At 35.6% G+C, this 14,069-nt stretch overlaps 1 protein-coding gene across 1 annotated transcript in view; it reads right to left on the minus strand.

Moving 5' to 3' along the window:
• The window catches only part of LOC149806495 (uncharacterized), a 98,407-nt gene that overhangs the window by 25,647 nt on the left and 58,691 nt on the right, over window positions 1-14,069 (minus strand). Inside the window, exons 17-22 of the mRNA XM_089953875.1 lie at window positions 11,820-11,917; window positions 9,930-10,035; window positions 8,271-8,449; window positions 7,130-7,234; window positions 2,514-2,594; window positions 873-996 (exon numbers count right to left, since the gene is read on the minus strand). Coding sequence (XP_089810001.1) covers window positions 873-996; window positions 2,514-2,594; window positions 7,130-7,234; window positions 8,271-8,449; window positions 9,930-10,035; window positions 11,820-11,917 — 693 coding nt within the window. The remainder of the gene's footprint in view (window positions 1-872; window positions 997-2,513; window positions 2,595-7,129; window positions 7,235-8,270; window positions 8,450-9,929; window positions 10,036-11,819; window positions 11,918-14,069) is intronic.

Raw genomic sequence — 14,069 nt, forward strand, 5'->3', positions numbered from 1 at the left:
CAAATACCAAGTATACATCATCAGTGTTGATTATTTGAATACATGCAAGATTATTAATAATTTCAAGAATGTGTTAGAATCTTCGATGAAAAAACTATCAAAATAAATCAAATGCTAAATCACTATTTCTCAATTTGATAAATTCTTATTAAAATCTAAAGAAATGAAATGTTACTCAAAACAATTTTATTATAATTATTCATTTGAATGTAATGAATACAGTGGGACTGCAATTCACTTGAACAGAATGAATATAATGAAACTGTAATTCATTTGAAAAGGATGTATACAATGGGACTGCAGTTCATTTGAACAGAATGAATACAATAGGACTGCCGTTCGTTTGATTAGAATGAATGCAATGGAAGTGCAATTCATTTCGCTCAAGAATTGGCGGAAAAGCTGTTTATCTGTCAGGTGTCCAGCATTCTATTTTGGCATTTCACACGAATCCTTGATTCGGCTCATCTGGAATCTATGGACCGAGCTATTTTTGAAGTTAATAAAAGGTATAACCTTTATTCTTGCATAATGATCTAATTTATGAAACACGATCCATTGATATAGCTTATTCTTGCTAAAACATTTAGCCAAATAGCAGTAGCTCGTATGTGATTCTCTTTTACCTTGATGGGTATAACGCAAGAAAACCTGTCTTCAACCAAATGAATATTTAAAACACAATGCTGATCCATGACGTGACACAACAATTAAAGAACGGGAAATGCTTATATATATATATATATATATATATATATATATATATATATATATATATATATATATATATAAGCATTTCCCGTTCTTTAATTGTTGTGTCAGGCAACGCAAGTGAGATTTTTATTAACAAACATTAAACGAAAGAGTCTCACCTTGAAATGTGATCAGAAACATCTTCTGCTGATCTCCAGTGAAACACGGCAGAACATTGAAGTTTGAAAGGTCTGGATGTTGCTCATTGAAGTCGAAAAAGTTGTATGTCAATGAAAAGGCACTCTAAACAAGAAAATATAGTAATACATATTGGCTTCCATTTTTATCCACTACTGCGTCTAACAAATCCGATCTTCAAGCTTTTGTCTCAAAGAATTAATCCATTCTAAAGAAACAAGACTATTTCTGCTTGATTTTATACCAGATCATATAAAATCTTTGAATGCATTCTGAATGATATCCTTGTAAAAATAATAATTTAAACCGAACAACTTTCACAACGTTATGTTATCTACTCATGTTGCTGACCGCTCCGGCGATATGACTGACAAATTGTTAAAGCTACGCTAAAAATCCAAGAAACACAAACACACACTCATGTTGCTTGTTGCCTTAAAATTTTTATATTATTTAATTTAATGACATCATCACTGGAATTTTCCTCTGGTGTGGTCAATTAATCGGTTTATATGATATATCAACCAAACTGCTCTGCTGCGTGTCTGAATCACATCCAGAACCTCAGATGCCTAAGAAAATCATCCGTTGCTTATTTCTATTCAATGTAGTCAAACAGAATGATGATGCCTAATAAAGTTATCCGTTGAATATCTCCATTCAATATAGTTAAATAGAATGATGATGCCTAATAAAGCCATCCGTCATTTATATTCAATGTAGTCAAATAGAATGATGATGCCTAATAAAGCCATCCGTTGCATATCTCCATTCAATATAGTGAAATAGAATGATGATGCCTAATAAAGTCATCCGTCATTTATATTCAATGTAGTCAAACAGAATGATGATGACTAATAAAGTCATCCGTTATTTATATTCAATGTAGTCAAACAGAATGATGATGCCTAATTAAGTCATCCGTTATTTATATTCAATGTAGTCAAACAGAATGATGATGCCTAATAAAGTCATCCGTTATTTATATTCAATGTAGACGAATAGAATGATGATTAGTAGGATGTGAGTGGTTTGCATTCTGACAGTGAACCAGGTTGTCTTTCCTTTTTCAGTTTTGCTGGTCATTTAAAATGTATTCCTCTGACTAATGTTTAATAGATTAGGGTTTGAAGGGGTATATTTTCGAACAAGATCAGATAAATATTTATAAGACAATATGACTCTTGGAAGACATTAGTCATAGACAGGTTCCATGTTTGTATTATAATTGAATGTGCTGGTAATTGTTTTATTTTATGTTTTACTTGTTTCGTTGCTTCTACATGCCTTTTATATTATACCAGTTATAATGTATACATTTGGACCAAACCTTTGTAGCAACCATTGGACGGCTAAAATCACATCAAGTGATTCCGATAAGTTCAAAACTCCAAAAAGATTTTACTCATTTGTCCATGGGCCCTTATCGTGTTTTGACGTAATTTCATAACAGTGGTTAAAATATAGCTCTAATATCTATTACCTGATATTCATTATTGTCTTTTTAACTATTTATAATTGTAAGCATATATATGCGTTGATATTGTCATGTGTATGGTCGTAAAACGATACAAAATTTCAACATTATCAATCAATAATATACTGGCAAGAGAATTACTTACATTTACGGCATCAGCGACAAGTTTTACAGGCTGAGTATTGACTGGGGTACCAGATTCTTGGGACATTTCATTCCAATCATCCTTAAAGACCATAGAAAACAATAATAAAAGTACTTAATAAAACAACAAACAAAGAACGGCAGCAATTGTCTTCGGGTTCTTCGAAGAAAATGAAGAGACTATATTAACATGTTTGTGATTACCGTAGTGTGTTCAATAGAGCGCGGCGTGCACATAGTCGGGCAATTCCCGTAATGGTCTGACCACACATATTTTAAAAAAAAAAAATCCTCACTTTATCTGCATTTAATAAAGACAGTCCACATTTCTAAAAAAGAGCGAGTAGGAACTAATATAGATATAGCACCGAGAGCTTTCGTGTCATTTTTCCCATCATTCAGCACTCGGCGTGCATTATTATTGTAATACCGAAGAAATATTGCATTAAAAATTAAGTATGCTTCCAAACTAATGTTGATATTTTACAACGCAGTTTCAAACATTTTAAAAATTCCTCACTCTGGGATTATCCGTCCGTACCTCCACAACAATGACAACAAACCCGCATATTAAGGAAAAAAATCCATACATATATATAAGGCCAATTTTCATTTGTCCAAAGCTGAACAGAAAAGATATATCACCTGTTGTCGGATATGCTGCTATCAAACAAGTGATTTTATCAATCACGTGGGCATTGAGGAATTCTCATATGGGACCAAATGTATGTTTTATTTGCAAATGTATATTTTCATAAATCACGTAACCCGGTTTTTAACAGAGGATACTAGAAATATGGAAAGTTTTCTATTTCCAATAGGTAAACTACAAATTGTAATATTATTGTGCTTTATGTTCGCATGAGAACCTAAGGCCAAATTATAATATAGTTTTTCACAACGGTTCACATACATACAAAATTTGCATTTAGAATACTGCTAGTTATTCACATGCATACAGCATTTGCATTTTATAATATTCCTTGTTAGTCACAACGGTTCACATACATACAGAATTTGCATTTTATAACATTACTTGTTAGTCACAACGGTTCACATGCATACAGCATTTGCATTTTATAACATTACTTGTTAGTCACAATGGTTAACATGCATACAGCATTTGCATTTTATAACACGTAAAAAAAAAACTTTTAAAAGTTTATTATAATAATAATGTCTAATTTGTTTTACTGCGGCAAATTATTTTTCTTGTCAACATAAATTATTTTCTCGATTTTTTTTCTAACTGGGTTTTATAAATCTACTTTCTGGATGATGTCATAAACCGCGCAACTGCATGCACTATTTCTTTGAACCCCTAGGCCTGCCACTCAAATAAACGATTGTTGACGGAAAGATCGAGAAAGATTTACTATGAAAACGTTAGAAATACTGCCATGGACGTCAACTTATGTGGTAGCGACAATGTCCTAGCTGTACGGAGATGTTAGCCAGTGTACGGAATGTTTGTCTGTATTCAGACAGAGTAGACCTAGTACGTCCGATATGTTTGTAACCGTGATTCAGATTAGATGCATGCAAAATCAATCAATTGTGACAAGCGTTCATCTTGCACTGAGCTTCAAACGACGGAAAACTCAATCAACAGACAATACCATAGCAGCAGTGGTCAAAGTTAATTAAATCAATATCTTCAGAGTTCAATAAATTGAGAAAAGATACCTTTAACGGCAATTAAAACTTTTGACAGTAATCGGTTTTTAACTAGGAATGGCATTCCTCTTTTATAAAATGAGCACCCACAGTATCAAATCGTGCCGTGATGGAATAAATTTAACAGGAATTCCTTTTGCTACCCTCTTTCCGTCTTCGGAAACGAAATTTTTATAGCCTAGTAGTAAGGGAAATTCGGAACATCCTAGTCTCTTTCCGACGTGAGTCAAATAAATTCGACTCTCTGAAGCAGACTCGTAATGGGTGTTAAACCTTTCGAATTTGTAAATCCTTTGTCTGACGCAAATATATGACAATCAGATGGCATTTTCCTATCGTACACTGATGCATCACACATGTGGCATTTTCCTATCCTACACTGATGCATCACACAGGTGTCATTTTCCTTTCATACACTGATGCATCACTCAGGTGGCATATTCCTACTCTACACTGATTCATCACTCAGGTGACATATTCCTACCCTACACTCATGCATCACTCAGTTGACATATTCCTACCCTACACCGATACATTACTCAGGTGGCATTTTCCTACCCTACATCGATGCATCACTCAGGTGACATATTCCTACCCGACACCGATGCATCACTCAGGTGGCATTTTCCTACACTACACCGATGCATCACTCAGGTGGCATTTTCCTACCCTACACCCATGCATCACTCAGGTGACATATTCCTACCCTACACCCATGCACCACTCAGGTGACATATTCCTACCCTACATCCATGCACCACTCAGGTGACATATTCCTACCCTACACCCATGCACCACTCAGGTGACATATTCCTACTCTACACTGATGCATCACTCAGGTAACATATTCATACCCTACACTGATGCATCACTCAGGCGACATATTCCTACCCTACACCCATGCACCACTCAGGTGATATATTCCTACTCTACACCGATGCATTACTCAGGTGACATATTCCTACCCTACATCCATGCATCACTCAGGTGACATATTCCTACCCTACACCAATGCATCACTCAGGTGACATATTCCTACCCTACACCGATACATCACTCAGGTGGCATTTTCCTACAATACATCGATGCATCACTCAGGTGACATATTCCTACCCGACACCGATACATCACTCAGGTGGCATTTTCCTATCCTACACCGATGCATCACTCAGGTGGCATTTTCCTACCCTACACCGATGCATCACTCAGGTGACATATTCCTACTCTACACAGATGCATCACTCAGGTGACATATTCTTACCCTACACCGATGCATCACTCAGGTGACATATTCCTACCCTACACCCATGCACCACTCAGGTGACATATTCCTACCCTACACCCATGCACCACTCAGGTGACATATTCCTACTCTACACCGATGCATCACTCAGGTGACATATTCCTACCCTACATCGATGCATCACTCAGGTGACATATTCCTACCCTACACCGATACATCACTCAGGTGGCATTTTCCTACCCCACACCGATGCTCACTCAGCTGGCATTTTTCCTACCCTACATCGATGCATCACTCAGGTGACATATTAGTACCCTACACCCATGCATCACTCAGGTGACATATTCCTACCCTACACCCATGCACAACTCAGGTGACATATTCCTACTCTACACTGATGCATCACTCAGGTGATATATTCCTACCCTACACTGATGCATCACTCAGATGACATATTCCTACCCTAAACCCATGCATCACTCAGGTGACGTATTCCTACCCGACACCGATGCATCACTCAGGTAGCATATTCATACCCTACACCCATGCACCACTCAGGTGACATATTCCTACCCTACATCCATGCATCACTCAGGTGACATATTCCTACCCTACACCCATGCACCACTCAGGTGACATATTCCTACCCTACACCGATGCATCACTCAGGTGACATATTCCTACCCGACACCGATGCATCACTCAGGTGACATATTCCTACTCTACACCGATGCATCACTCAGGTGACATATTCCTACCCTACACCGATGCATTACTCAGGTGACATATTCCTACTCTACACCGATGCATCACTCAGGTGACATTTTCCTACCCTACACCGATGCACATAAAGAATCTATTAATCTTCTATGTCCGTCTTAAATACCTTAAAACATCAATGACGTAAAAAATGCAGGATTGTTCTGTACGTCTTGAGTACCTCAAAACGTTCAATTGAGATAAAAATACAAATTGTTCTATCCGTCTCGAGTACGTCAAAATATCAACTGACGTATATTGTATAAGATTGTTCTGTCTGTCTTAAGTACATCAAAACATCAATGACATAAATATTACAAGATTGTTACTATAAAAAGCTCAAATATATCGCGGTACTTAAGAGTTAATATTTTTCAAAATAAAAAAATTAATAACCAATCTAAAACATTTATTTGATGGCGGGAAAAAAGAACGTTTCGTCTCTAAAGAAAACTTTTTTGACATTCATGCATATCTCAAGCAAACTTTTCAATTCTTGCGTTGTCGCCGACAATGTTAGTTTCTTAATCATATTTTCAATTCACCTCACCTTTGCTGTAAGCTCCGAAAGTAAATTTGTACGTTTAAAAGTTATATCAAAACTGACACGATTTTTACGTGAAGAATGATAACATACGCACATACATTTCCTAAGAAAAATTAGTATGTATGGAATCACAAAAATATCCTTTTCTTAATTGTTTTTTTTATTTTTTATTTTTTCTTCTTTTTCTTTTTCTTCTTTCAGATATAACATTTTATATTTTCTTTTAAACTGGAAAGTCGTACATTTACAGATTACGAATCAAGTATTTATTTTTAACAAGCGTAGTTTGCATCTGAAGAAAATGTCAGTTGGAATACATTTTGAGCAATAAAGTATTAAATCAAAGACGTTTAGACTCCAGATAATATTTTCTGCAAGTACACTGTCTTACCGTAAGAAAATAAAATTGTAAATTAGCTTTTGCGACTTGATTCCCCAGAGGAAAGTCCATTTGCTTTGCTTCAAATATATCACACAGCATTCCTCGGACCGTTTTCTGGATTTGATAAAAAATAATGAAATCAAAATATAGATAGCCGAGTTAAAATAATGATATATAAATATAGATAACCCAATTAAAATAATGAATTATAAATATAGATAGTCCAATTAAAATAACGAAATATAAATATAGATAACCCAATTAAATCAATGAATTATAAACATAGATAGTCCAATTAAAATAATGAAATATAAATATAAATAACCCAATTAAAATAATGAAATATAAATATAGATAACCCAATTAAAATAATGAAACTAAAATATAGATTACCCAATTAGCACTTATTTAAATTCATAATCAAAATTCTACCATTAATGGTTAAAATATATGGAAATGAAAAGAAATTTGTCGTTTTGTGTGTAGGGACAAATATTAATCAGGGTAGTGCTTTATAAAGCGCATATTAGTTACTAGTGATTGCATGTAACCTTTAAGCAAATTTATGAGACATAATAAAAAGAGAAGAATGCATGCGGACCATATTAATTTTGTTTGTAGAAAAGTATGAAACAACATGTACATACTTTAAATATATACTGCTAGACATACTGGCGTACTAAGGGTAATTGGCGCTCGGGGCGACGATGATGGCTTAAAGAGGTTTTGGCGCCCCAAGACCTCTGGCGCCCGGCATTTTGGTATCCCATGACCTCTTGCGCCAAGGACAACCGCCCGTCCGCCCCCATCATCCCCCACGTTAGTTAGCTACTGGCTGGACAAATATTGTTGCAAACGAATTTACAAGCACTGAAAAATTACCGGGGGCTGATCAAAAGGAGATGATGGAGTTTGCGCACTCCCACCCCCACCCAAAAATTTAAATAAACGTGGAACGATAGGAACGTTTCCCATATTACGTTTTCTTTAAAGTAAGATGGTTAAAATTATGATTTAGAAACGCTTAAACTGCAGGAGCTTCCGACGGCTTCACCCTTTTTGTCCCCACTTGGGATTCTGCCACAGTTCAAGACACGTTTTTATAAAAGAAAATTGTACGTTAATAGAAACAAATTTAAATACAACTTACCTGTCCTGCAAAGCGGTAGGAAGCATTCAGGTAAAATAAATCGAGTGGACTTTTCATTTTCATATAGGCAGCTCCTAGTGTATTCGCAGAGGAATTGTCTAATCCGACATCAAATGAGCTATTTGTAATCGGTGTAACGGTACAGTTACCCAGGTCGTTGTTAATGTCATACGACAGACCTGCAAGCACACGTGAACGTAAATGCATACTTAATGTAATATTATACTTTAAATACAAAAAGCAGTGGAAGCACAAAAATAAGAATTGAAAAAAATAAATATTGATAATGATAATAGCTTATGGATATGTTACTACCATATAAAATATAATGTATATCATAAATTTTACAATATGATAACAAAAATCTTAAGTATCCTACGTTGTAGTTTCCTTGTAATAGGAAACGAGTCATGTTAGACGGACAAACAGACAGACATGCATAGAGATATACAGGCAGATGGATAGAGAGACGCGCATACACACAGACAAGACAAAAAGCGTGTACAATTATTGAACAGGACTTAAAGATTACACAGTCCCACACAAACTAAATTGAATGGTTCAGTACCTGAGTTTCTGATCATCTTAAATACTGCATGTTTGGGAGGGCTGGGGTGAGGCTTAGAAACACATATGGAAATTTATATTAATTTTTCGTTGTTCAAGTTATACATTTGGCACATATTGCAGTTGGCTTCCGCAAACTCAGAAACAAAAACTACAATCACAATGGATGTATATATCATAAGCTCACATTGTGTGTTTGTATCTGTTAAATTCTATACCTGGGTCACTTTGTGACTATACAAGTTAATATGTTATATTCTATAGAGAGGTCAATTTGTGACTACACGATTCAACGTGTTATATTATATAGAGGGGTAACTTTGTGACTACACGAGTCAATGAGTCTTCATGAAAATGCGATTTATTTTCAATTATATTAGTATGAATAATGATTGACATGCATTTTAAGCCAACGTTTTTCAATTTAACATTAGCAGTTTAAATATATCTATCAATTCGTTGCAGGTTTTCATGGAGTGGGATTTACTTGCTGACTGTAAAGTAGTATTACTTTCAGTACAAAATACAGAATAGCCAAGCGACATTCCCATATCTCAGACAGTATCGAACTTGGGTACCTCTCGCATGCCAGTAAAAAGGAGACAATTGATTCCGAATTCCCTCAATGGATTGACACCTGTCAGGTGATTATGACGAAGACAAAGTCAACATAATCTGACGAACTCTCGTCTTGTAGGTCTGAGGAGTCCCCATGCAAAGCTTTGTTTTGGAATCATGGTAAGAACGTAACTATCATGCATATTCGGAAGACATCACAAATCATATCTTCATATGTCTAAACTTAATATTTATCTTTGTCCTTTTTAAAGTTTATATTTTTATAAGTCTCTTGAAACAAGCTTTTGCACTGTCAATCAAAAGCATGAAATTAAAACTTTATTATGTCATGTGATAAAGCTTTGATCGGGTTTTGGTCTCTCATCAGATAGGCCAACAAATCTCGAGACTTTAAATTTATTCATTTATTTCCACTGCATAAATTATCAATTTATTAATATTTAGTCCTTGATAAATCATTGCTTGATGCTAACTTAACAAAGTTGATTGAATTTTCCAAAAACAAAGTCTTACCTTTATTAAAGTCATGAATTGTGGTAATCGGTGTATACAGTGGGCGATTGGGCTCTGTGTTGACGATGTCATAGCGAACCAATTTATAATCATAGTCATACCAGATCTGCAAGACAGGGGTATGACGTAAACATCACATTTATGGCGAGTATAATATAATAACATAAAAGCCTGAATGTAACAAATTAGGCTAATAAGCCTCCCCTGAATAAAATATTAGAATTAAGGCAGTCACACTGCGTATACGGCCTGCATACAAATATTTATTACTATATATATATATATATATATATATATATATATATATATATATATATATATATATATATATTGTAGTAAATTTAGAGTATGTACACGTGGTTGTAGTGCCCCGTTTTAAGCAATTCTTAGATTTGTGTGATTACTTGTTTGATTATTGGAATTTGGCGCCATGGAAATATTCCTGGCCCGAACTAATGAGCTAATCAATAGGAGCAAACGTCACGGAGTGAAGTGTTAGTGTGTTTCCATGATGTCCTGGTTCACTAGTAGTGAATTCCGACCAGAACCGAATGACTGTCCCTGTCGTAAAATAGTACATATTAAAAGCTAGTGGTATACATTGGTAGCGTGCCTGCAAGGACAGCACTTACGGTATTAAACCGGTAAATTACACAAGGGCATAAATAAAAAGGGACTTGGCAGAGACCGTTTATGTCGCCATGCGGCCGAATATGGTGCAGTTATATCGGCGAAATGTGCCTGGAAAGCATACATTGACTGGCCTAAGGTGGCGGAGTTAAAATAGTTCCCATTGTTAGGGAGTACTCACATAGGTTCTAAGGCGTGAACGGTTGGTGGTACGGAAACATAATGAAGCCAAAACACGCAGATGTACGGTTGATGGATAGTTGACAGTTTGGTTTATCTGTGGTCTTGCATTAATTAGAGGAAAATTTAGGTATAGAATGGACACGTCGGGCTTTCTGATTTACAACTGAGATTGTATGGAAGTCTTTGGAAAGTCGGGGAAACTTATGACTTCTAGCGAGAATCGCGCCAGGGTTTGACAACCGCTCGGTCAAGTAAATACCCGTGTGCGTATAACAATATATATATATATAAGGCCAATTTTCATTTGTCCAAAGCTGAACAGAAAAGATATATCACCTGTTGTCGGATATGCTGCTATCAAACAAGTGATTTTATCAATCACGTGGGCATTGAGGAATTCTCATATGGGACCAAATGTATATTTTATTTGCAAATGTATATTTTCATAAATCACGTAACCCGGTTTTTAACAGAGGATACTAGAAATATGGAAAGTTTTCTATTTCCGATAGGTAAACTACAAATTGTAATATTATTGTGCTTTATGTTCGCATGAGAACCTAAGGCCAAATTATAATATAGTTTTTCACAACGGTTCACATACATACAAAATTTGCATTTATAATACTGCTAGTTATTCACATACATACAGAACTTGCATTTTATAATATTCCTTGTTAGTCACAACGGTTCACATACATGCAGAATTTGCATTTTATAACATTACTTGTTAGTCACAACGGTTCACATGCATACAGCATTTGCATTTTATAACATTACTTGTTAGTCACAACGGTTCACATGCATACATCATTTGCATTTTATAACATTACTTGTTAGTCACAACGGTTCACATGCATACATCATTTGCATTTTATAACATTAGTTGTTAGTCACAATGGTTCACATGCAAACAAAACTGCAGTTTCTACTATACATGAATTAAGGTTTAGATTTTCGTGGGTGGGTGAGTTAGACTTAACATTTACTGCCATATATAGTTGCTTTATCAAGACAATAAATTCACGTGTAGCTGTAGATAAATAACCATAAAGGTCATTAATTTTATTCACTTACCTTCGTGTTGTACACAGCTTTCTGACTTGGAATTACCATTTCTAGATTATAGGAAAACTGTCCAGTGAGTGATGGAACTGGAGCCTGAGATATCCAACCTGGAATGGATATTGCAGGCAACTATGAGCTCGCAAAATAACGGCGATTTAGTGTTAAAGAACTACGTATCTTACAGATTTAGGGATATGTATTGCTGAAAGGGTCTCACTTTCCAGACTCTTAAGCATGTATTTAACAACCCTTAATTTTCTGATTTATTGATGCTTAGTTTACCATTTTAATCAATCCCACTGAGTGCTTTCTTTTCACCGTTAGTGATACTTAGTTCGCTATTTAAAATAATCGCATTGTGTTTTTCCTCCACACCATTAATGATACTTCGTTTACCATTTTAATCAATCACATTGAATGCTTCCTTTTCAACGTTAGTGATACTTAGTTCGCTATTTAAAATAACTGCATTGTGTTTTTCCTCCACACCATTAATAATACTTCGTTTACCATTATAAGTAATCGCACTGCGTATTTTGTTGCATCATTCCTTTACAAGGGCTGAGTACCTCATATAATGCACATTCTTTACCCTCATGTATATTTTAGCGTAAATTTTCAGGTTACAAATTAATTTGTGAAGCAGTTCAAGGGATTTAATTTGAACTAAATAATTTCCCGAAATTCTGACTTCCCCTGTCTCCCTTCACTGACCCTATCCACCCCCACCCTCCAGTCACGACCACTGTATGGTGGCTCTATAATGAGATCAGGGAAATTTTTTATCGAGTCAGATTTGGGGTTTTCTCAACATTCTCTGATCAGATAATACCGTTATCTTAGTATTTCTCATCTGATTTATCCCTGGATCATTGAGATACTTGGAGCGCCATGCCCGGTGTCCTTTCAACAACAGTTCTACAAAGCCTCATCGCGCCTCAATGGCTCTTACTCTTTTTTCAGTGTTTTTGTTTAAAGTCTATGTACATTGAAATTTCTAGTCCCCATAGTACTCCGACTGTGTTCTTTTTAATGATGATTTCATTTTTACACACTCATTTTAGGTTGGAGAGGGAAGCTACTGGCAGGGTAATTCTGGATTATCTTCTATTGTTGAAATCTCTTAATTTGCGATTGGTAGATCCAATGCATCTAAAGGAGTGTAGTACCTCCAGTTTGTGATCTTTTATTGAGATGTCATTTTTTTTTAAAACGGTTGACTGATTGAACATAGCCCTTTTTGCAACAGCACTTTCCATCAAGAACTTTGAGAAGACTCTGTCAAAGTTGGTTGTCAGCTCTGGTAACCGAGTTTCCGAGCCAGCAGGTCCATCAAAGTCATCTGAAAAATCGATGTTTGTGATGATGCGTCCTCCAAAAGTGACAGTTCCTTCAATGTATTCTAGGTTCGATGTTATAATGTTCTTCAGAAGGATGTTAACATTTATATCTAGACGCATATACCTTCATGTCACTGAAAAATTACCAACACACCCCCCACCCCCACCCCCACCCCCACCCCACACACACCCACACCCATACACACACTTAAACCAATGGTGAATTCCCTATTAAAGACTTAAAGATCTAACTGGTTCATCAATTTTGTACGATATCGTACGAATATTAATGTAAACCGAGCTTTTGCCGGCCTGTGTACACAGGACTTAAAATGTAAGCAGAGTTGGATTAGCCTTGTGTATGAGACTACAGTTTTGTCGAAATCTCCACTGTAATAGTTTTATGCTTTGTTTGTTTGGTTTTTAATTCTCAAGTCAATCATTTTTAAAGTCGACATATTATGTCGGATGACTAAGAACCTACTGGTTTCAGTCATCTGACTGATGCGGTTTTCGTCTCTTGGGTCTCTTGTATTGTTTGTATCCTAATAGCGCTTATTTCTAGTATAAGTGTGTTTCTGATTCTTTCCTCAGTTATCGACACTGTACGTTCTTCTTGGTTGTACCTGCATGACTTCTTCTACAGTGCTATTCATATCTTTGTATGTGCAAATTTAATTATCGTAACTTGAGAGTAGAAAAAGGATGTCCTACTTCGTGTATTTCGCAATTAGATCAATTTAAATATAGTCTTTACACGTGCATTTATTAAAGCTACAATCAACTATTACGTCTGTAATCTCGTTGTATACTTCAGTGTTTATCGAATAATCTATTAGCGGCTGTTCTTGTTTACATAAATTACACAAAATATATTAAAGCCAGTTGAAGTTAAAGGTGGAAAGCAACTCTAGAAACT

This window comes from Sinohyriopsis cumingii, chromosome 1 (genome assembly GCF_028554795.1).
Source record: "Sinohyriopsis cumingii isolate HCF-2022 chromosome 1, ASM2855479v2, whole genome shotgun sequence".
NCBI classification, from domain to species: domain Eukaryota; kingdom Metazoa; phylum Mollusca; class Bivalvia; order Unionida; family Unionidae; genus Sinohyriopsis; species Sinohyriopsis cumingii.